Source organism: Ambystoma mexicanum, chromosome 8, assembly GCF_040938575.1.
Source record: "Ambystoma mexicanum isolate Mex_15411 chromosome 8, UKY_AmexF1_1, whole genome shotgun sequence".
In the NCBI taxonomy this organism is placed as follows: Eukaryota; Metazoa; Chordata; class Amphibia; order Caudata; family Ambystomatidae; genus Ambystoma; species Ambystoma mexicanum.
The window spans coordinates 644,994,168-645,019,584 of record NC_090929.1 but is presented as its reverse complement, the minus strand read 5'-3'; the positions used below and the strand labels follow the sequence as shown (position 1 = coordinate 645,019,584).

The 25,417-nt window shown below is 45.8% G+C and overlaps 1 protein-coding gene across 1 annotated transcript in view; it reads right to left on the bottom strand.

The window, feature by feature from the left end:
* LOC138472361 (trypsin-3-like) overlaps nucleotides 1-4,819 on the bottom strand; it is a 192,989-nt gene extending 188,170 nt beyond the window's left edge. Inside the window, exon 1 of the mRNA XM_069610497.1 lies at nucleotides 4,568-4,819. Within this exon, the coding sequence (XP_069466598.1) occupies nucleotides 4,568-4,819 (252 nt within the window). The remainder of the gene's footprint in view (nucleotides 1-4,567) is intronic.
* Between the last annotated feature and the right edge of the window lie 20,598 nt (nucleotides 4,820-25,417).

Here is a 25,417-nt window from a genome sequence, read left to right as displayed (position 1 = left end):
GGACGTGAGCAGGCAGACACATCATCCGTTGCAAGTTCCGTCCAGGGCAGCCCCCAACGTAGATCTGGGAGGAACCTGTGCTCCACAGGCAGGGGTGCCCCTGATACCCGCAGAGCGGGCTTGCAATAGCGACAGCCCACTGACAATGAGCATCTTTGGACACTGGTGTTCGGGGGGGAGGTAGGAGGGTGGAGGGGGTGTGTTGGGCTCACTTGGGTGGCGGGTCGATAGGGTGTTTAACATGATATCACATATGCCATAAACAGTGCACGATCAACCAATGAGATGTGTGGACATTGATCTTTGTGTACTAGGCCATCATAGGCGTACAGTCCATATTGTGCATGTCCCAGACACACACAGTGCCACGAGTCCCGTGTCCATGTATCAGCCACCAGGCGTGAGTGCTAGAAGCATACATCAATGAGATGCTGACGAATGTCACGGGCCTCTGGTGCCTCGCAGACTCCATGAGGTGCTGCCACATCCCCACCCTCATCATGACCATCATCAGGTGCTTGCAGTTCTGCGTCAGGGGGCATGGGCACATTTCTACGTACGCACATGTTGTGGAGCATGACACATGCCATGACCATCTTTGCAACCTTCACATGGCGGTACAGGAGTGCCCCGCCAGACCTGCTGAGGCAGCGGAAACGACCCTTCAGTAGGCCGAATGCCTGTTCAATGACTACACGGGTACGTGAGTGGGCATGGTTGTAGTCCTCCTCATGCTGGTCCCGTGGGTTCCGGACTGGTGTGAGGAGCCATCTCTTCAGTGGATATCCAGCATCACCTGTATGTGGACGAGAAACGTATGATGTGGAATGCCATTGCTACGTACGCACACCCCCCCCCCCTTCCTGCCAGGTCATTGCCGAATCACATACCCCACATAATCATGCATGTAATGAGACTCACCGAGTAGCCAGGATCTGTTCCCTGCGTGTCGCTCCATGTAGCGTGGTATTGTAGAGTTCCTCAAGACCATAGAATCATGGGTTGATCCAGGGAATCTGGCACAACAATGTGTAATGATCCTGTTGGAGTCACACACCATTTGTACATTCAGGGAATGAAATTGTTTTCGGTTGCGGTACTGGGCCTCCATGGCATGTGGGACGACCAATTCCACATGGGTGCAGTCGATGGCACCAATGCAACCCGGTATGCCAGCAAGTGCATGGAATCCCACCTTTGTGTTGGTAATTTCCTGCTCCGAGCGTGGTAGAGAGATGTAGTCGTCTGCGTGCTGCAGGAGGGCATCGAGCACTTGAAATAGTGTCCGTGAGAACAGTGGCTGAGAAATGCCATGCAACTGTCCGACTGTGTGCTGGTAGGTGCCTGTGGCCAGGAAGTGGAGTACAGACACCACCTTCAGTAGGGGTGGGATGGCGGTTGGGCTATCTATCATGCTGACAAGGTCAGCCTGTGTCATGTCCACAATGGCGGTTATGGTGTCCCGGTCCAAACGGTAGAGGGTGTGGATCTGCTCATCAGTGAGGTTGAACGGATGTGCTCGGAGGCGTGGGATTGCGGGCTGCCTGCGTGGTGGTAGTGGCTGTGCTGGCGGCCCTTGCTGGCCCTGCCTTGCCCTCCTCCTCCTCCTGCGTCTCCTCCGTGCGGCCGGTTGTAGTTGGTGTTCGTCTTCTTCTTGTAGTTGGAGTACTTGCAGTGCTATCAGGTCCCCCAGGGCCAACATCGCGAGTCCTGCCGGTAGCATTTCGGAGTGGGTGTGGGAGGAGACTGGCTGTGCAATTTATGTGTTTTCAGGCTGTATGGCCTCCACCTGTGGTGATTCATTCCACCTGTGCAAACTGCTCTCCCCTTTGGCCGGGCACGTCCCGCGCACAACGCTGCAATTCGGGGAATGGCATCTTGCTATTGCAATCATGTATTTGTACCCGATGGCCGTGTAAGATTGTTAGATATGTTCATCCTGCTGTGGTCCCATTGTTTCACATACTATCTGTGCAGTCGCGAACAGACTTGTGAAGGGTCAGTGGAACGTAGTACTCGAGTAACGGTGGGCCCTCATGCATCACTGTACCGAGTTGCAACGACGGGCGGGGCGTCCCATTTGTGGGTGAAGGCAGTTGCCATTTTCACACACAGCCGCACTCGATGGAATAATTAGTGATTTCAAACGGCCACAGATGCCTCTTCGACGTGATGTTGCAAATGAGGAATTCGAAGGGCGGCGCTTTCGGTTTTCAGCTAGCGGCGAGGAAATGCCCACAGGTCTGACTGCAAATGTAACGTACTATTGTTCTATGTCCTTGAGACAGGGGCCATGGCGAGGATGCAATGATTGATATGAATAGTTTGGGATGCGCAATTGCGACGTGGGCGGTGAGGCCGGACGTTCCCAAATACATGTTACTTCACTACACTGGAATCCCGGGCTGGGGCACTGTGGATTTTGCAGGCTGCATAACGCACAGACTCAATGGATATTTCTAATGTTATGTGAGTAAATATTCAGGCGTTTTAATCCCGGGATGAGGGAATGATGAATGGATGCATGGGCAGGTGATTTGATACAGAGTTTGCCATGTACAGGGCTTCTTGGGATCTATCCGCCTCCCCTACGCTATGTGATGCAGGGCTGCCATAGTGGGACCATCGTCTATCTGGCCTTGTTGAGCCCTCCCTGTCTCGACGCGCCCTCAGACACTTGTGTCCATGCACGTTAACATTCCCATCTGATGGATTCTGTTTTGACAGACGCATGCACAGGTACACTCGTTCGTGATGGTGTTTGCACCTCGATATAGATGGTTATGAGTCGCAAGTGGTTTTTGGGTGGTGATGATCCTTTGGAGTGGGCTAGCATGCATATGGCTGTGGATTTAGTGTGATCATTGGAGTGAGTTGTTGGAATGTAGTTCTGATGGCCATTCTGTTCTTTTTCTTTTCTTTTGGTTGACAGGTATCTCCTCCCCTTTTGCCACTGCCATCTGTATGCCACTCCTGCAGATGGGTTTTACTCCCGACACCTGCTGCTTCGTGTTAATCAGTGGAGCAGCATTACGATCTTATGGGACGATCGCCAATGGGCCACATGCCCTTACGCAGTACTGGTGGCTCGGAGCAACATTTCGGCCTTTCAGCTGGACTAGTGCCTCCCCATTGGGACGGCCCTGCGGTTCTGTGCGCTTCCATGTTGCCTTTTCGTACGTGAATGTGGCTCTGTGTACCATGATGGAACAGGGCGTCACACAAGTAGTGGCTGGTCATTTCTTGCGGATGCAGCCCACAATGGTGAAAAGTGTTTTGGAGTTCATGGCCTGATGGCTGTATGGGCTTGGTGATTTTGATGTGCATTAAATTACTATTCTGATTTGGCCCGTGTAGCGTTTTTCTTTGCAAGTGATGTGGCATGTGCCTATTTGGGGGGCGATGTATTGTGAGGAGATCTGCATTGGGTTCCAGCTTCGGAGTTTAGTTGCGTGGTACTGTACTGGGCGCGTTTGCCTACGAAGCCCGTGTGGTCAGGGATGGGGGCTGCCAATATGACAGTTTGAATGTTGTCATGCTCAGGGGCGGGGGATTGGGTTTTGTGTAACAGATGCCGGTCAGCCAGGTGGACTGGTGGAATGATGTGATTCTCGGAATATTGCTGGTCACAGGTGCCTGTGTTTGCGTGCGTTTCTTGGTGGGGGACTGTGGTCATGTCCATTGGGATGGCTTCTGTATTCGTGCCATCTGTGCCCTGCAGCTCCCATTGGCCCCTCTTGTGTTTCTTTTGTTCGTTGGCATGCATGGGTGACTTGTACATTTCACTGGTTGCATTGTGGCTTCATTGCACCTACGGGGAGTTGTGCTTTGTGGGCAGGGAGCGGTGTACAGGCACTCAGTGGGGCCGTTTACGGTTGATTCGCGATGCCGTACTTCTCACCATGGCGGAATGGTACATTCCGCCATGCTTGATGGCGTTAGGTACATGTCCGCTAGGGTCGGAATTGGCGTACCCTTGCGCCATGGTGGTGTTTGCGGTTTGGCATGGCGCGCGCGCGCGTGCTTGGTGCAGTTAGCGTTGGCGTTCACTACGGTGTCGCTAATGGCTTCGTACTTTGCGGTGACGGGTCATAGTCGCACCGAGCGCTATTCGATGGCGGTATTGCATTTCCGCCATCGTTTTCCGAATTCCGCCAGGGTCGTAATGAGGGCCAAAGTCCTCTCTGAATTTGGACTTGATCTTCCTCTTCCAGGCTGATGGCCCAGAACAGCCAGATTGCGAACCACCAGCACGCACCTCCTCTCTCCGACAACCAGCTTGCACTTCCTCTCTCCGTAACTGTGAACACCATGATCCGTCACCATCATACAGCATCTCTAAGTCAGGCACAGTCTCAGAGGTATGAACAATTTCATCAAACGACCAAACTTTGCCATCTTCCAGCACTACAGTTTTCATCCCTACACTCTCAATACTCTGTGGCTTCCTAAATTTAGATATTCCCTTGATCACTTTCCAATGTTGTCAAACTCTGATCCAGTCTCCGTCTTTGAACTCAACTTCACGGGTAGCTTTGACACCGCCATAATAGTCCTTTTATTTTACCTGTTTCTCTCTCACTTTCCGATGAATCTCATTCATGTCCACCTTCTTAACATTTCTTTCTATCCGTCTGCTACAAGGCACTCTGCCTCTCATCATGACAAAAGGTTCAATTTCAGTCACAGAATGGAGAGTCATTCTATATGTGTTCAGTGGCTCTTTTAGAATCTTCTTCCAGGTTAGTGAGATCACCAGAGCCAGCTGAATCATCCCCTTCATGAAGCTGAGCATGTGCTCAACAAGGCCGTTAGCCATGGGATGGTATAAGGATGTACGTATGTGTGGGATCCCAAGGTCTTTTAAAAACCTCTGCATGCTCTCCGAGAGAAACTGTGCCCCATTGTCAGTAACCGGTACCTCCAGGTCCCCTCTCCGCTTTTGGTGGCCATCACACTTTCCTCCATGACGCATCACACCCCCCACTTGGACGTGTAATCAATGAGGACCACTATGTACACTTTGCATGGCTCCAAACCTTCAAAAGGTCCTGCAACATCCATGGTCAGCTTCTTCCATACTGACTGGGGGACTTGCACCAGTTTGAGAGGTGCCACATTCATCATTTTGGGCTTGTCACTGACAGCACATGCCTGGCACAATTTCACTAAATCTTCAACCACACCCAGCATCCTCGTCCACCAGTAATTCTCTCTCACTCTTCTCTTGGTGAGATTCCTCCCCAAGTAGCCCTTGTGTGCCAAGTTGAGAATCTTCCTTCTCAAGGACTTTGGTGGAATTCTGCAATCGCCGCTCACTAAACACTCTGTGCTTTTAGCAATCTCATCACGGATCTGGTCAAAGTCTGGAAGAGCATTCCCCACACTCTTCCAACCTTCGTGAACAGTTTGTCTGAGCAAACACTGTTCAGGGTCTTCTGCTGATTCTCTGATCCAATCCTCTTTTGCTATTCCTAGCTTAACCTGAGCAACAATTCTCTCCTCACACTCTTCCATCTCCTGCCCTAACCCATCAGCCCAAGGTAATCTGGAGAAGCAATCAGCGATAACGCTCCCTTTACCGGGAGTATACACAACCTAGGCATTGTATTGTATGAGAGGCAAAGGCAATGGTTACCTATCTGCCTTCCTGGACTTGTGCAAGCACTGCTCCTAACCCCATGTTGCTGGCATCAACTGTAATTATACTGGTAGCAGCGGTATTAAACATTGTGAGGGTTGGTGCTTTACTGACATCTGCTCTTATGATCTTCCACTCTTCCTGACAAAGATCAGACCACTCAAATTATTTTGCATTCTTTTTCATGAGTGTCCTCATGTGCTGGGTTTTTTCTGTGAAACATGGGACAAACTTGGAGTAATACTTAGTTAACCCCAAAAAGGACCTAAGTTAATCTTTATTAGTGGGAATGGGCATGCTCATTATTGTTTCCACTAGTTCTCTCTTTGGTGTGATGCCTTCACCATTGATCACATGTACTAGGTACGTAAATTCTTGCACTTTTCTATTTTGAGAGTGAGTCCTTTTTCCCTGATAACCTGCAAAACCCCAGAAGCTTCGCATCATGATGTTCTTTTTCTGTGGATGTGGCTATTAAGATGTTGTCTTGGAAAACATATCCTCCTTGCAATCCTCCAGTTGTTGCATGAGTCTCTGAAAGACCGCAGCAGCTGAAGCTAATCCGAAAGGCATGCGTTTGTATCTGTACACTCCCAAAGGTGCCACAAAAGATGTTAAATATTTTGAATCTTTGTTCAATAGTATCTGATAATAAGCAAATGATAAGTCCAATGTGGTGAAATATTTTGCTGGTTTCATTGTTGTTAATAATTCGGTAATGTTGGGAAGAGGTTGCTGTCCACCCAAATGTTGGCAATGAGATCCCTAAAGTCCACACACATACGTATTGAACCATCACCTTTCTGAACGATGACAATAGGAGATAACTAATCAGAAGACTCAATTGGCTCAATGATGTCCTGTCTACAGAGCTTCTCCAATTCTTTCTGTAACGCATCCTTCGTGCCAGCAGGGATGTTCCTTACTTTATGCACAACTGCCTTTGCTCCCCTTCTTGGGACAATACAAATCCTTTGAGTTTCCCAGTTGTGTCATTGAACACCTGTGGGAACTGCTTCACTAGGTTTTCCTTGGTCGAGAATGTTTGGGTTGTGACACTTAGCATGGGTGTTTCTTCCCCCAGATGAATTAAGAGCTGTAACGTGGCTTGTTCATCCAAGTCAAAGACATACAAAACTTTCCAAGCCACAAACAGTTTGCATAGGCCTCTATGCTCCCAAATTCGAGATGTAACCATTTGAATACAAGGATATCTATGGGGCTGTTGCCATAACATGTGGCTCTCACATTTGAGGACTTTAATTATTGGGTGGAGCCACCCAATACATTCTGAAATGTAGCCATGCGTATCATAGTGTAGGGCGAACCAGTGTCCACCATCACCTCCAGTGGAACTTTGGTTATTATACCGTTCTCCCAGGGTCCTTCTTTTAAACATCAATTGTAAGAATGCATACAAGATCTTCGTTCTCTGTGTTTATGATAGTGAGGAGACTGCTAGGCCCTCCGACCTCTTCTAGGGCTCTTATGGTGCAGCACCCCTTAGCCCTGGGATTCTTGCAGGCTCTCCCATAATGTCCCACTGTGCCACACCTGTAGCATTCAGCATTAGTAGCACTGCATTCCTTCTCGCCACTTTGGCGTCTCATTCGTTCACACCTGTAGCACTTTGATTGAGGACGTTCCTTCTCATCAGAGAATCTCTCTCTAATGTCCTTTTTCACTCTGTCAAAAACATTTGCTTTACGCCTTGTCGCAGGCACAGAACCTTTCCCCACTAGGGCAAGAGTTAGGCCATCACCTTCATCATCCCATTCTTCTACTCTGTTCACTTGGTTTGTATCTGCCTCTTGTTGTACAACTTTCATGCATTGTTTTCCAAGTTCAATTGTTCTTGCTAAGTCAATGGCCTGTCCCATTGTCACATCATTGGCCTGCCACAATCTCTGTGGGGTCTGTGCGTCTTCAGTATGCAGTACAAGATGATCCCTAAGGTATTCGTCCAAGACACCTGTACATTTGCAGGATGCAATATGCCCCCTCAATGCAGCTTTATAGCTATTGACTTAGTCACCTTAGTTTTGTTTTCTTGAAAATAAATAGTACTTTTCTAGCTACACATTCGTTTTGTTACATTACAAGTTACATTAGTGATGATTCATACTTTTTGACAGATCCTGAAAAGTCTCCTGCCCCATCTGGGCACACTATGTCAGGGGGTGTGCAGAATATTCTAAAGGCTTCAGCACCAATGCAATTCAGTAGCGATGCCTCTTTCATATCTTTCATATCGTCACTGAATTTGCTTCCCCGCGAGTTAGTATAATTGAAATGAATCTATCCATTGCTCCATGGTTCTCAGGGAGAAGCGAGAAATGCTATGGAGGCAGGGGTGTTCTGCATTGTAGTGTTGTTGGAGCAGTGAAGGTACTGTATTTCCCTTTGAAGGATAACTGCATTCTGATAGTAGGGGTTGAGTTGAAAATGCAGTGAAGGTACTGTACTTTCTCTTGTAGTGTCCGCTCTGCACTTTTGTTTCGGTTTTATTTACTTTTCTTTTTCTTATTTGTGTGGTTCACTTTGTGCTTTTTTTTTGGTTTGGTGTGGACAGGCGAATACTTAACTGTTCTGTTTTTTTTTTTTACAGATTGAAAGTACAACGGAGATTTCTTACCCAATCTCTTAAAATGTCATCTATTAGCCAATCTCTTAAAGTAACTTCTCTGCGCATTGAATCTACGACATGATTTATTTTTATTTATTTAATTTTAATTTTATTTTTTTGCATTTATTTACAGTGCACAAAACCCTCAGGTATCTAGACGCTAGTTAAAGAAAGTGCTTGGACAAGAACATGCAACGTATAACATACTGGAAAGTCTCTCTTCTTGTTGCAGGGAGCTACATCAGACATGCATACACGACCTAGCAGGTGTAAAGATACATACTGGAAAGCCTCTCCTCTTGTTGCTGAGAGCTACATCAGACATGCACACAGGACATAGTAGGTGTAAAGATACATACTGGAAAGCCTCTCCTCTTGTTGCAGGGAGCCACATCAGACATGCATACTGGACATAGTAGACGTAAAGATACATACTGGAAAGCCTCTCCTCTTGCTGCAGCAAGCTACATCAGACATGCATACAGAACATGGTAGGCGAAATTATACAGTACTATTGCGCCTCACGTCTAGCTGCGGGGAGCTACATCAGGCTTGCATACGACATAAGGGTATGGGTGTACTGAGGGTAAAGTGGAATAGTACCTACGGAAAGAATGCACGATCAAAGGCAATAGTTCGGTATTCACATGATATGGCAATGCCACGCATAAAGGACTGAGGCTGCTTGAGTTGAGCATGAAAACAGCTTAGATATCAGATAGAATACAAGACAGCACAAATCACAATGACGTGAGTGGAAGCAATACAGTTATTGAATGCGTTGGAATCAGGTTGTTGGCATTGAAGACCAGATGAGATGCAGAGTCAGAGACTTAGTGGCAAAGAAAGGTTCACATTACAGGTAGAGTATAGGGTCTATACAGTGAGGATAAAGCCCCACTGTATCATCGTACGTATGTTGGCGGCATGAAAAGGCAGAAGTTGAAAAAAATTAGCAAGTGGAATGCAGGTCCCGTCTAGGTGAGTGAGACTGAACATGGCTAGTGTGCAAAGTTTCTAGCAGCAGTTTGTTTGGCGACAAGTACATTCGGTCAACAAAGGGAGCAACACCAGAGAGACGGGATGGAGGATACCAAGGATAGTGGAGCAGACTTTGTAGAAGCGTGACTGAGCAGCGAACTGTGCATGGCATAGTGGTGGGGGCCAGGTCCAGGGTCAGTTAGATGCACAGAGGCATGTAAAGGTCCCACAGTAGTAGACAGTAAGGGGGAAGTCGCAGTCGGAAAGAAGAAGTATGGCCAATTACGCTCTTACCTTCAGTAACCAGGATAATGGCCTTAGATTAAAGCAGTAATGTGACAGGTAACCAGACATGCATGGATCGATGAGATCCACTCCAGGTCCCAGACAGGCCAAGACAGGGGTAATCTTGAGCCTTAGTGAGAGCCTTCGTGTAAGGTCGGCTCTGCCTTCCAGCTCCAGGACAGTGGATGATTTCTTAAGGCAGCTAGCCTATCAGGTGGCTCTGTAATAGTAGGTGGCAACAGGGCAGTGAAGCCCGGGTAGTTTCGATCGACAAACCTGTCGGCCATATTGTAGAACTCACAGAAGCAAGCTGATGAATGCAGGCATGATTATGGTGCTGCAGGAGGCTCGCTTTTCCTCACTCCTGTGCAGCCTCCCCTATGTGGGCCAAGATAGGGGTAATCTTGAGCCTTAGTGAGAGCCTTTGTGTAAGGCCGGCTCCGCCTTCCAGCTCCAGGGCCGTGGATGATTTCTTAATGCAGGTAGTCTATCTGGAGGCTCTGTAATAGTAGGTGACAACAGGGCAGTGAAGCCCAGGTAGTTTCAATCGGCAAACCTGTCGGCCATATTCTAGAACTCACAGAAGCAAGCCTATGAATGCGGGCATGGTTATGGTGCTACAGGAGGCTGGCTGTTCCTCGCTCCTAAGCAGATCTCGACGATGTGGGCCAAGACAGGGGTAATCTTGAGCCTTGGTGAGGGCCTTTGTGTAAGGTCGGCTCTGCCTTCCGGATCCAGGGCTGTGGATGATTTCTTAAGGCAGGTAGCCTATCAGGGGGCTCGGTAATAGTAGGTGGCAACAGGGGGGGTAAAGCCCAGGCAGTTTTGATTGGCAAACCTGTCGGCCATATTGTAGAACTCACGGTGTGAACTCCTGGAACTGCTCGCTTGCGCACCCACTAATTGGGCTTGGGTGACAAATACTCCAGCCACCCCTCACGGACAATGTTCCAGTTCCCATTCCAGTACCATTGTTGGTATGCAATTAGATTTTTTTCATCTCTGTTTGATTATAAACATGGTTGATTTTTAAGGTATAATTGTTGGGTCTTAACAGTGATAAAGACAGTGTTCCGGCCTGATGAAGGAGTAAGCGTACTCCGAAATGAATTGGCAATTCTGCCCTGTATGTGCACTTAAGTGAAAGCTGGCCTGATATTGATAATTAAAAATAATCACAATCTATTTGATCCATTGTGAAAGAACTACATTGACAAGAGTGATCTTTATTTTTGAAGGAACCCAATACAATTAAAAAGAACGTTTTAAGTTTGGATAAAATCTTTTTTGTATTTTTTTACAATTTTCTTTAGTAACCCTGGTTTGGGTACAGTTTGAGAGCAACTGTGTAGCTAGATATTGGATATCTAGCTTCTTGCTTTTCTGTTATTGCCGTCCAGGTGTCTCTGGACTTTTTTCAGTCGGCTCCTTTAAATACTTGGAGAATTTAAGCCTACAACACATCACAATTTTTTTGACTTTTTGGAACGAATGAATCAGTGGTGCCCACCATTCTGCATAGGTATGTCTTGAGTAGGACACACTTGCCTTAGTGCCGAGTGATCTCTCCATGTAGCACCCCACCCAAACTCAATTGTAGTTATTAACGCTGGCTCTAAAGGGTTCAGAAGACAGCCCTCTGCAGGGATCCTGAAATCAAGCCATGTAAACTTTGTTTTATGTGTATGTAAGCAGACACTAGAAGAGTCTTCTTCGACCATTCTGACACTTGATTCAAATAGTGTTGACAATGCTTTACTATACATTTGAGGCGTGCTCTGGACTGTTAACAGTGCTTCAGTGTTCCCATTCCCATGAAGTCCTATGGTACTCCAAACGAATGGGATCTTACAGTTCCTTTGCCTCCTGCAATAGCCTGGTATTTCTTGGCAATCAGGCGGTGGAAACGGTAATGCGAGTTAACCGGTAACCCACCGCTAGCACCAGCAGGTTACCGGCACCGGCATTGTAATAAGGGCCTTTGTACTGAAAGGGATGATCCTTTACAGCAAATTGTAGTAAGCAGCGACATTTGCATATTGAACCAATACACATCCTTTAGATTTATATATGCCAGGAAACCATCCGGATTCACCAATATGATGATTTGCTGTAAAGTTTCCATTTGGAAACTTATGATGGGAATCCATTTGTTCTGCCTTTTAAATTCACAACTAGTTGATTTCCACTTGACGGATTCAGTATCAGAAGAAAACTCGGGTGTGAACCCTGTGCTTGCTCTTTTGGTGAATCTATGACAATAAACTTCTTGCTCAGAAATTCTTTTGTTCATTGATGCAGTATTTTCATCGTGATCCAAAGTGTGCATATGCAATGGTGATGAGAATTACAGTGACGTGAACAAGTCTGTGGGGCTGAGTGGGTAGGTAGGTGACGAAGGTTATGAGCTGTTACTCAACACGATATAAGCAAAACTGAAAGGTCATGGCTGGAAGTTTTTGAATCAATCATAACCACATGCACAGCTCTGGGCAACCCTCCAGACCATTGGTTTTCAGCCTGCCAAGCCATTACAAATGCAGAGAGACCATATTCACAACCTGGCTGGGTCCCACCCCAAAAGGGGCGGTCCAGCCTGAACTGCTAGGTCACATCCCTTCTGCATGAGACCACAAGCATCCCCAAACATGTTTTGCCTCAATGGGCATCATCAGTGAGGAGTAGCTTGGGTCTCTAGTCCCACCTTTAGACTTGGGACCCATGTCTGGGCATACTCTTCGCACTCGGGGTGACTTAAGCAAAACTAAAAGGTGATGGCTGGAAGGTTTTGAATCAACCATAACCACGGGCACAGCTCTGGGCAACCGTCCAGACCATCATTTTTCCTCTACATGAAATAGCCAGGAAATCATGGCAAGGTGGATCTAGACCACCTACTCTTGGGCAAAGTGCATTGATCTATATGTGGTGTGTTCAGCTGTGGTCTGCCAGAATGACAGCTTGGATCCTGGAGAAAAGAAAGCCATGCCCCTCAGGCCAATGCACGTCTATGCCACTGGTCCGTTGGTGCATGCCAGTGCTTGCTCACTGAAACAAGTGAATGGAAGTGCAGCAGTCTCATCCTGTGCCTTGTTCTGGTCAGTGTGAAATGTGTGAAACGCTCAGATTTCTTCAAAGCTTAGCGTGGATAGACACCTTTTTGCCAATGCACATACAGTAAACCACAAAAACGGTATGCAGTGAACCACTAAGACAAACTGTGCCACATTCACTTGAACCATGTCAGGTAGTGCTCAGAAAAGGTCAGTGCAAACAGAAAGTAAGTGGCATTTCTACTTCAGCCCACAGTAGCCAGTTGAAAGAGCTTTGGGAGTCAGCTAAAGCACTCTCCAGCCAGACCTATAAAAACGCTGGGTGTTGTCTCCCTCTTCCACTGCCATGAGAAGAGGATGTAAGATGGGTCCCAGGATATCATTTCACTGTTCCCCAGTATTGTGGTGGGCTCAATCCTGCTTGGATGTATACTGTTACAGAAGGAACAGTAGACAATAATTAGAACACAGTAGCACTCAACCACATAGTACAGAAAGAACAGTAGACACTCATCAGAACACAGTAGCACTCATCCACAGGGTACAGAATGAACAAATAACAATCATCAGAACGCAGAAGCACTCATCCACAGGGTACAGAAAGGACAGTGGACAATCATCAGAACACAGTAGCACTCAACCACAGGGTACAGAAAGAACAGATGACTATCATCAGAACACAGTAGTACTCATCTAAACGGTACAGAAAGAAAGGCAGACAATCATCAGAACACAGCAGTACTCATCCACAGGGTACAGAAAGAACAGATGCCAATCATCTGAACACAGAAGCACTCATCCAGAGAGTACAGAAAGAACAGTAGACAACCATCAGAACACAGTGGCACTGATCCACAGGGTACAGAAAGAACAGATGTAAAATCATCAGAACACAGTAGTACCCATCCACAGAGTACAGAAAGAACAGATGACAATCAACAAAACACAGTAGTACCCATCCACAGAGAACAGAAAGAACAGTGACAATAACCAGAACACAGAAGCACTGATCCACAGGGTACAGAAAGAACAGGTGTAAACTCATCAGAACACAGTAGTACCCATCCACAGAGTACAGAAAGAATAGATGACAATCATCAGAACTCAGCAGTACCCATCCACAGACAGAATACAGAAAGAACAGATGATAATCATTAGAAAATGGTAGTGCTGAACGACAGGGTACAAAAAGAACAGTGCACAGTCATTAGAGCATGGTAGCGCTCAACCTCAGCATGACGGATCTGGCTGGTCTACAGGACTGCACAGGAGCTGTAACTTGCCTCAGAGTGTGCATTAATCTTTCAGCATCCCCTGTCCCATATGCTTGTAAAGGACTGACTACTTTTCAGGACTCCTCAATGAGAACGTAATCTGGATTCCTGATTTATTTGCTTGCTCCTCTAGTTTTGACAGAATCAGTCAACTCACATTTTTTGTATAGCTTTTACCTTTAGACTGTGTGGACGCATTCTGTTTTTCTTCAAGGCCAATATAAGTCTGTGTTTACTTGAAATGGCTAGCATTTTCACCTGGAAACCAGCTTGCACAGCATGGATATTTCTAGTAGCGATGGCGATATTAGTGGCCTTAGAAAGAGTGAGCAGAGCATGCAAAGAGGTCCATCTTAAAGGGTACCATAGGCAGAAAAATGAGGGAGGCATACCAGCCCTCTAGTACTCATGCACATCAGCCTTGTGGTCAGATAAAGATGGATAGTATGAAGACTTCTTGGTAGCAGCTCTTTGGCGAGGCACTGTACTGTATGAATGACGATGTTGATCCTTTTATACTGCACACTATTAAATGACAAAGGAGTAACACAGCATGTGTTGTTTGATGACTTTATTAAAGTGTGAGAGGACAAGGGGTTACCATTGAAAAGTCAGGTGGGGGACATTGAACATGGACTAGAGTATGAGGCAGTACCATTGTGAGATGATGGTCAAGTTTAAGGTAGAAGACACGTGTCTGTGAGAAGACCAGAGTGAGAGAAGGGAACATAGTGAGATAGTCAACTAGATGGCCAACATGCAAGGGCATTAATGAATGCAGGACTTATATAACATGGCTCTGCTAAATTAATCTTCCAAAGAGCTTTCAGTAATGTTTGGAGAAGAGGGGACACTTGGCAATTAGAAAACATATGAACTGGGTTTCTTCCTGATTCCACCCTTACATCCATTGGTTTATTAGTGGTGTGTAGCATGAGCTTGTCTGAACTTTCTTGCTCTCACCTTCTCACATTTCCTGTGCTCCAGGTGGATGTCATGGCTTCTTGAGTTCCATTCGCCTCTAGAGCTTGATAGTGTTTTGGCTAGGTAAGAGGCTACCTTGGTTGTCACTGCCTGTGGGTGTTGCAGGCTACTTTAAAAGTAATGAGAGACTGGAGAGGTATCCAGTGTGGCTCCTTGAGGATGTGGGGATTGTAGTTTTGGGGAAGTTTCTGCAAATGCCCATGTGGAAGAGGATGATAACTTGGGCAATGGTTTTGAAGTTTGAGGCTGTGATAAAGGGCTTGCTCCTGTGCAAAAGAGTGAGGTAGTACTAGGCAATGAGTATGGTCTAGGTGATGCAAGCCTTGAAGGAGTGGTTGTTATTATGTTATGTTCAAGTGGTCGTGCGCTGGGAGTGAGTTGGGAGTGAATCTATTGAGCTTAAGTCATCCTTGAACTTAGGCGCATTTGGTGGTACTTCCAAGGAAGATGAATTTTGAATGTATTGGGTTGAGCTGTGGTGGGTGCTCGACATCTTGGCCCATACAAGGTAGAGGAAGACTTGCAGTTGGCAGAGTGTGTATCATGATCATTGTTAATCTTAGTCATTAATGAGGCAACTGCATCAGGGAACATTGAGAAGCTATTCACTATAGTTAGGGAAGTCTGCAAGTAACTGCAAATGTGAGATCAAGCTGCTCATTGTCCTATAAAATGAATGTGTCAGGAGGATAGCTCTGGGGCAACACGCTGGTCTTGGAAGCAACACAACATGGAGCAACACAGGTTCGATTCCCCGGGTCTGCGCTTAGGAAACTCTGAGTATGAAGTGTGTTATAAATAAGCAATTATAATTTTGAAAAGTCCAGTCTATACACTGAACAATTCCCTTCAGGCGTCTGAAATAATATTTTACATTATTCAAGATTCATTTGAAACAGTTTTTCATCCATATCATATATCGATCCAACTCATATGGAAAACATGTATTCCAAGAGAGAGAAAGCCAGCCTCAACCTATAAAGGGTGCTTTACCAGGACTTTCATTGAAATTGACTTCTGTGTCTAGTGAGAGTTCTCAGAGAAGCCCACTCGAGGCACTGAATTAAAGAAGTGTCTTTTCCAATGTGAAACACATGTCAGATTTCTTTCTCTTGGAATAAATGTTTTCTATGCAGATTTGATCAATAAATGATATTCATCAAAAACTATTTTTGAGCAAACATGAAGCGTTTGCCAAATAATGTCAAAGATTTGAAGCACAATTTAACAATTTGGTGACTGGAGTGCAATATACTGGGGTAGCTTGATGTTGTGGTTGGCCAGGAGTCCCTGTCATTCCATGTAGAGATGACGATGGGCCCCTGTCCGATTTTACAGGTTACAGGACATCGCCTACTCGTTTGTGCTGCAGTGCATTCCAGGGATCACAAGGGGATGCTGGATAGTTGTAAGCACAGAACTTCCCATGGAGTATTGCTGTGTTTCTGCTGTTCAGATACTTTGGCGACTTTCCGTGGACTTGTACCTGTTAAATGTAAAAGTTCCTCAATGAGACATTGACAGAGAGCGAGTGTAATGCTTTCAGGGTTAAGCTAATGGACTCCCAAGCATTCCTCCCAGCCACCAAACTAGTTGTAGTATTTTGGACCACCTGAAGAATAGATATTTTGTCCGACGGATAAAGAGAGTTGACAAATTATTCACACTACTACCGAGCGGTCCATTTTAGGATTGGGTGTGGATGAAGGTTATGTTACAGTGGGTGGTGTTAATATTGGGAAGCGCTGACTACAGATCTGGTGTGGGCATTAAGAGCCAATTAGCATAAAGGATGACTACTATACTTGACCTAGACCTGGACATTTAGAGTGATGCACTGAAAAAGGAAACGCAACTGAGTTTGGAAGATTAGTAGGCTACTTGTGCATTTGGCAATGACAAAGAGAATTAGGTTTTGCATTGAGTGTCAGGTAGGTCTTTTCATCGATATTAACTGTTGGACGGGCAGGTTCCTGGTATCTGGTAATGGGTTTGCTTGTTGGTGATGCACTGGCAGAGGGAAAGGCCACCAGCAGAGAGGGTCTTGGTGCTGATGACCTTCCGCAAATTTAAAGCGCGCTGGCAACAGAGGGGGTCCTATTGAGACACCACAATAATGGTTATTATAGCCGAGCGGAAAAGGGCCCCCTTTTATTTGTCATGATTCCCAGGTATGAATGAAGAAAAACAGGTGACTGTATTGCCACTTTTTCTGGTACCCCTAAAAGTTCACATGTTAAGATATTGTCAACCTGAAGTGAAGATGACAAGAGCACCAGAGAACTGACAAGAGATAGAGAGAGGAGGAGTGAGAGAGTCCTTTTCTTTACAGTGACATCAGTGGTGAAGGAGGTTACAGACAGAGAAGGCAAAGCAGTGGTGAGGTGCAACAAATGTCAGAAAAAAAGAGCTTACAGGGAATGTTCATGGATTCACTCAGTAGAGAGAACAGAGGGAGAGGTTACACAGGGGAGATGTCCCAGGAGCTGGAGTGATCATATGGATAGCAGTCTACAGATCAGAAAGAAGCATTTGGGGACATCCAGCGATGGTACTATTGTAGCATGTTTAGATTGCCTTCATCCCTCCTGGCCAGCACCTGCATCCAAAAGACTTGATCAGAATCTGGCCTCTTTAGTAGAGCAACACGGCGTCTATCCAATTACGCATGATGGACACTCTGGTGTAGACGCCAGGAAGCTGCGTGGCACAGCTGTAGCCCCATGACGTAATCCCTTCAAGCTTCCCGTTGCATATCAAAGGTCCACCAGAATCTCCCTGGGAAAGAAGAAGAGGCATTGTGAGAAGGCATGTCTCCAAGAAGCAGTGCTAAGTACCAGTTTTGTGTTGAAGGTGCCCTACCTTGCAGGAGTCTTTCCCCTGAAAACCAGCGCAGATCATGTTCACAGTAATGTCCCCACGGTACTTTGAATTGCATGAGGACCGCGGCACAAAAGGAACATCAACGCCTTGAAGCACATCCGAAAGAGTGTAGCTGAAGGTATTTGTGACTCCCCATCCATAAGCTGTGCATTCTAGTGCATCGACTGTGGTTCCGGCAACTGGCAGGATGGCTGGCCTCACTGCTATCGTCTGAGTGGCTTTAGTATTCAGCTGTGGATAAACAAACCAGAGTAAACATATTAGAAGTATTATGTCACAAAGTGAAAAAACAAAACAGGGGCATACAGCAGCATAAAGCATGGGGAGAACACAATGGGCCTCATTACGACCCTGGCGGTACGGAGTGAACAGCGCCGTAAAAGGTACCGGCGCCGTTCACTCCGTACCGCCGCATTACGAGTTCTCCTCGCGGGACACGATAAGCACGCCTGGGAAACCGCGAGGGGAAGAGGGAGCAAACAACGGGCCATCTCGTAATGGCCCGTTGTTTGCTCCCTCTCCCATTCCCATTTAGCCCTATGGGGGCTGAAATGGGAATGGGGAAGGACCGTTTCCAGGTCCTTGGAGGGAGGAATTATCGGGCCTTCCGAACTCGGAATGGACCCGGACCCCGACGCGATTTCGGCGGCAGCCATGCCGCCAATAGCGGCATGGTTACCGCCAAACTCGTAATGAGGGCCAATATCTAGATTTGGCATATATCAGCATATACATGGAGCAAATGGATGTATACGACAGCCGCATATAGCATGGGACAAACAATAGTACAAAGGACTGGGAAGATACAAGCATATGTCAAAAGCAAGCTATACAATATACTAAACGTCAACATATAGTAGGTAGAGAGAGTGTTTAAAATGGGGCAATCAAAGGCATAAAGCAAAGAGTAAACATCAGCATATAACGTGGGACAAGTGCCTGCAACCATTCACCAGCATATACCATGACATACAGCTGTAAAAAAAGAAAAGCATTGTGCAGTAACCTGAATATAGCATATGTAACTGGTCCCCAACACGTAGCTTGACACTAACATATTACTCATGCCCCCTTAAAATTGGCTCTAGCAGCTGGTCATAACCACTATGGAATCTATACTTTACTCCTGTTTGAACAGATAAAGCCTCAAAAGGGATCTGACACTATAGGAACTTGCAGTGGTATGAATAGAATTTGGTAATTCGTCTCAAAGCCTGGGTTCCAGGACAGCAAGCCTTCTAGCTCTTCTGGCCTCGGGTGAATAGTCTGCTCTGCTAAACAGACAGAAGGTTCAGTTCTGGAATTTACCACGTGATGCTATCCTTAAGGTAGGCAGGTGTAGGAACATGTATGGATGGGCGGATGGTGCAAAGAACTTTTAGCAGAATGATCAATTTCACTGGAAATATGATGTTTTCCGTGGACAGCTCTCACTTTTTCTAAATGCTGAAATCATTCAGGTGCCAGTGTTTAGAGCCATCTACAGTATGCTTATAAGTTTCAGTTACGTGACCCTCAAGAGAATATTTTGATTTATAAGTTTCATTTACGTGACCCTCAAGAGAATATTTTGAAAGTCCAAATTATTATTCACAAATTATTCACTGCTAATGCAACCATCCCATTGGCCGACTGCACAAAGGGACAATTAGCTGCCTGATATTTAACTATCATACCTTGCTAATATTCTGGACCTTGTAAGAAGATATGGCAGTGATTTCAATGAAATCAGCCAGGAAAATGGGTGCAGATGGGAACAGCAAATTAGTGATCACATGACAGTACTTTCAGTGGGGTTAGTAAAAATGAATGCAAAAAGAGACAGCGAATTACACGTGCTCAATGACAAAGGACAAAAGATAATGTTACAAATATTTTCCATGTGCTGCAATGCATGTTTATATTTCTTCTCTTAGGTAACCACGGCAGTGTTGATGCATTGGTAAGAATTGGCAAATGTATTGGTGAAAGATGTTCTTATGTCTCTGGTGATTATTCTCTAGCTGAGGGTAGGTAAATAGGCTTTAGTGCCTACACCATAGTGGTAAAATGAGTAATAAAAGGAGAAAACCATAAAAGCAATCCAGAAAACCAGTGTGTTTGTGTGAGTGTGTTCAGCTGTGCATGCTTGGAGCTGGACAGAACCATTCAACATGATAGGCTGATGTCATATATGTCATCAGCACAACATGTGGTAATATTTGGTTCCTGATAAATGTATAAGGTTCAGGTGTACATGTTTATGGTAAACCCTAAAACAGAGCATAATAATAAAAGGGGGAAGGTTTGTCTCATCATATAGGGCAGTGCTATGGATATGCTCACCACTAATTTACCACAGCACTAAGATATTGCCAAGTTAGGTAATAGCTCCATGACAAAAACTCCTACAACCTGATCTTACATGGTTAGATTATTCATCATGTGTAACCTCTTAGCCTTTAAACTGAGACACGAACTTGACAGGTTTTCCAAAAGCAAGGAGGAGATGGGGAATGCAAGGGGATTGCCTCTGGGGTTACAAGCATCTCATAGGATCCCCTCTACCATCCCCTGGCTAAATGGAAGCCAGATAGAGTTAGCTCAGACTCTAAGAGCACATTGCCCAACAGATGCCAGTTTAGTTGTCATTGCTATGAGGGCCATGTTGGGGGATTACATCTGTAAATTCCAGATGCTCCAGAAAAAGTGTTGGGAGGTGGCCATATAAATGTGTCTTATGTCGTCTTGGTGGGGGCATTTCCTGCAAACACACAAATGAGCCAGATAGCATTTAATGTGGTTTTATGTATGCTACGATATATGATATGATAGTTTATTTATATAGCGCCTATCCACAATGTCTTTCAAAGCGCTTCATGACAATGGAGGGAACAAGGGAAAATACAAAAACATTCTTACATGCCATGAACAACAAGAATGTGAAATTAACTATCGTACTCGGCCTAGCGACATTTCAGATAGTGCAAGTGCTAAGACACAAATGGGAAGAAAATGGGAAACAGACAGGTGACTACCGTACTAGGCCTGGTGACCTTTCTGCTAGAGACAGAGAATTACATAAGCTGAGGGAGAGGGGATGAGGAAGGAGCGAGAGGAACAAAACAAATGACTATTGTACTAGTCCTGACAACACTTCAGATAGTGCTGGAGGGGGAGAGGGGAATAACAAGTAAAAGGGGGGGAGGGAGACATACATTTGTTACTATCATGCAAGGTCCAGGGATAATTCTGATAGAGTAAGTGCAAAGAAAAAAGTAAGGAAGTGGGCAAGGGAGAGGAGAAGAGAACACAGAATAAAAAACAGTGAAAAAGAGCAGAGAAGCAGAGGGGAGAGCGAAAAACTGTTGTAGAGGTCAGTGAAACACAAAATGTTGCAAGGGAACACAAAATGTAGGCAAGGATTCACGGTGACGATGGCCATAGCATGATTCTGGGCCAACATGGGTGCGAGATCCAGGGGAGGCCCAGCGTGAGAGTTGAAGGGGTGAAGCACACCAAGAGCTAATGTGGCCAAAAGTCAAATCCAAGCATTGGCAAAAGTCATTGATGGTGAACCCTTTGTGAATCAAGACAACTCCTGCAATGAATGGGAGGGGGAGAGGAAGAAGGGGATAAGGGGAGTAGGAGGAGGAGGAGGAGAAAGAGGAGGAGGAGGAGGAGAGGAGAGAGAAGAGATAAGGGAAGGCAGGGGGAAGGCCATCAAGGGTGACAGACATCAAGGGTGACCAGAATGAGGGGCACCAGGGGAGTGCCTGGGGGCACACAGACATCACGGGGGACCCAGAAAGGGGAGAGGGAGAGGGGCACACAGCAACATCACGGGGACAAGAGGGGTCATGGGGGGCACACAGCGACATCACGGGGGACCACAGGGGGGGCACAGAGCAACATCACGGTGGACCAGAGGTGTAGTGGGGGCACACAGTAACATCACAGGGGACCAGAGGGGGATGGGGCAAACAGCAACATCACAGGGGACCAGAGGGATTGTGGGGGGCACACAGCAAATTCACAGGGGACCAGAGGGGTTTGGGTGGCACACAGCAACAACATAGGGGACCAGAGGGAAATGGGCGGCACACAACAACATCAGGGGGACCAGAGGTGGGTGGGGGGCACACAGCAACATCACAGGGCACCAGAGGGGGGAGAGGGGCACACAGCAACATCACGGGGGACTTGAGGGGGAGAGGGGCACACAGCAACAGGAAGGAGATAAATAGAATGCCCGTCTTTGAGGGGTGCAGTTGTAGGAAGTGAGAAGACATCCATGATTCGATAAATGATAGACAGTGTGAGACAGTAGAATGAAAAGAGTCAGAGCAAGAGGAAAGGAAACAAACACAAATCTATGAGTCTGCTGCAAAAAAATAGATGAAAGGTTAAAGGAATAAATAAGTGTAGAGAGTAGACTAGTAGAGATGGAAAAGAGCAAGGGGCCTAAAACAGAACCTTGATGAACAACATAGAGGAGAGGACATATTGGAGACGTGCTGTTAGCTGATGAGACCTAGTTGTATGCTTAGAGAGATAAGATTGAAACCAATGAAGTACATTGCCGGAGTAATCAGTGTAGAGGAGGTCCCAAATATAGCCCGCACTCCAACCGTCCATTTTGAAGTACCAGGAACGTTCACACCAAAATATGTGACGTATGATGAGCAAATAAACCAGTAGAGAGCTGCAGCGGGGCTCTGTCCAGTACCTATCAGAAGAACAGTACCTATTGAAGTACCCATACCCAGAAACCCATGGACAGTAAGGTATCCATTAAGAAAACCCTATCAACAAATAAAACAAAATGAAGGTCATCTAAGTACAGTCCCTGAAGAAACCAAAAAGGTCTTAATGGAAGACGAATGGTGACGTCACGAGAACCCAGACTGACTCACATATAGAAGAAATGACGACCAGAGAATGACGCAAAGAGACGAAACGCCATGAACGAGGATATTGTGAACCTAAAGTGAAAGGATGATGTCAAAGGTAAGAAGCTTAAGCTGTAAGCATGGCAAAGATATTTGACCAGTTTACACCTTTACATTTGCTTGGAACCACAAGAAAGCTTAGAAAATCGTGCAGCTTGCTATGCTTAGTAGAAAGATAGTGCGGCAAGCCCCACTATACATAATCTACCTCAAACGAAGCACATTATATAAGTATATTTCCACTTTGCACGAGATGCAGAATCAACCCAGTTACTAAAGGCCACATGAGAAAAGGCTTCATATTTAGAAAAATCGAGAAGAGACGGCTGAAACGAAACTCAGCAGAGACCACTCGTGCCAGGAAAGCCAAGGTTGTACCAAAAGAAGAGATGAACAGTAGCTACATTTAATTGAAACTAAGAACAGAATATCTTGCCTCTGAAAGGTCGAGATAAGAATACGAAGGCAGGTGGCGGGTGAAACGAGAATCAAATACACAAATTGATGCAAAAGAGGCAAATTCACGGTGTCTGAATCACGTGACCAGCCGAGGAAGAAGAAGCGTGAGCTCACACCTACGCATGGCCCCAGGCCAGGCGAAGATATCAGAACTCTTCCAGACAGAAGATGCAGTCTCGAGGCCAACCACAGTGAAAAATTTGACACATGGCTACTAAAGTAATGATTGATTGTAACAATAACTGGAGGAAGGCTGGGTAACTAAGGGGCACTTCGCACCTGGCCGACCATTCTGCGGAGGAAGTAATGACTCAAGAATAATTAAGTAGACAGAGAGAGTATACCGGGGAGGACATCCGAGAAGAGAGAGGTTACCGGGGAAGACACCCGAGAAGTGAGAGGATTCGCCTAATTCCTACGCTTTTAATATAAGCGGCTAGAAGAAACCTGCATCCAGAGTCCCAAATAAAGGGGAACAAATAGGCCACCACAGCCATAAAAGACGCTACTTTTGAAAGAGATGGGTTTAAACTCCATGTCGTGGTAAGAGTATTAGAGGCAGAGGTATATGTGGCCAGCTGGAGTTTGTCTAGTCTGTTAACGTCTGTCTTATGTGTTGTTTGTTGTGACATCACAAGTCAAAATGTTCCTTAGAGGAACTGACATAAGATTTACGCGATTAAACAACTGAGATATTGTAGTATACGAATTGATGTTTATTGAGTAAAATAGAAGATATAACATTTTGTGAAAAAAACGGGATTGGAGCTTGCAGTGATTGGTGCTCGCTCATATTGCTGGAATTGTTTAAGTTACGTAAAGCATTGACAAGTGTTACATAAAGAGAAAGGAAACAGATTTAAGCATGGAAGACATAACTCAATTAGCACACCTGTGCAAACAGTTGCCGAAACATGCACCTAAACTGAAAAAATACAGTGCAGAATGGGTTAAAGGAACCGCCCAAAAGATGTTTATGCCTTGGCCACAGGGTGGGTCATTATCTAAAGCTGTCTTGCAACACATGACGACATACTTGCACGCCACATACAAGGGAAACAAATTAGATAAACGCCTAGCTAGTCTAGAGTTGTGGAAAATGTATCAAAAAGACAAGGAAGAGGAACCGGCATGAGACTGGATACTTAACATATGATCAGAGGGGGGTGAGACGCCCTCAGCGCCACCCGCCCCGTCTGAAACAAAAATTGAAAATGATAAGGAGGAAGGATTATACCCGCTCAGGGAACTTAAAGCAGCCACGGGGTATAGCAACCTAGCGTTTGAGCCACCTGTGCAAAGTAGTGACGAAAATCAAGATAGAGATAGAGATATTACCTCCAAAGTCCTGAGGGACAAGGAGAGACGCGATGACGAGAGAAGAGACCAGACACAGGCAAGTACATCTCTCGACAAAGAGAGAGAAGGCAAAAGATGGAAAGGAAGTGAGGATATAACTGATGAGATAGCATTCGCAAAGAACGAATGGATGGGAGGGCAGATTTTATTGAAACTCGATGGCAAAGGCATTGATGACGCGAAACAAAAGGAGAAGTTATACGATGTACAGTGAAAGGAGAAGGAAAAAGAAAAAGGATTGAGAAATGAAACAATAAGGAAAAAAGATAGACAGAGGCGGGAACAGTTATATCGCGAAGAGCAAGAAAGGCAGCACGATCGTAAACAGAGAGCAGCCAATGAGCAAAAGACAGGAGCAGCGAAGGTTAGAGGAAGCGCAAAGGATAACAGAGAAAAGAATAAAAAGACGAAGAGATGAGGCAATCCGAAGGGCAAATGAACGTAGAGACGCAAAGAAAGAGGAAGAAGGTAGGGTCAGAGAAGAAGCGAGGAAGCGCAGAGAATTCGATGATGATGTAGAACGTAATCTTGAATATCTGGAAAGAGAGGTTAAAAAACCTGATCCAGTGGTGGACTGGGAGGACATAAAAGAATTATTTTCTGAGTACGATTTGGTACCAGGCACATCTACGGCTAATATCGAGGATGACTTCGACACCAGAAGCATCAGAGAAATGATCAATAGGATATATGATGAAATGGCTAAATCAAGTACCCCAAGGGGACGGGGAAAACGAACACCTGGAGAGCACTCAGCTTTACGACACTGAGGATGTCTCCCGAAGTAGTGGGAATAGAGAACTGTCTCTAGATAGATTGGAAATAAGCAGGAACAAAGAGGACGCAAGAAGTTGCACAAGTTGGAGGCAGACAATGTCTGACACTGAAAGAGAGGGGCGCGAGGAAAAGGAGGAAGAGAGGAGATGCGAAAAACGATTCTC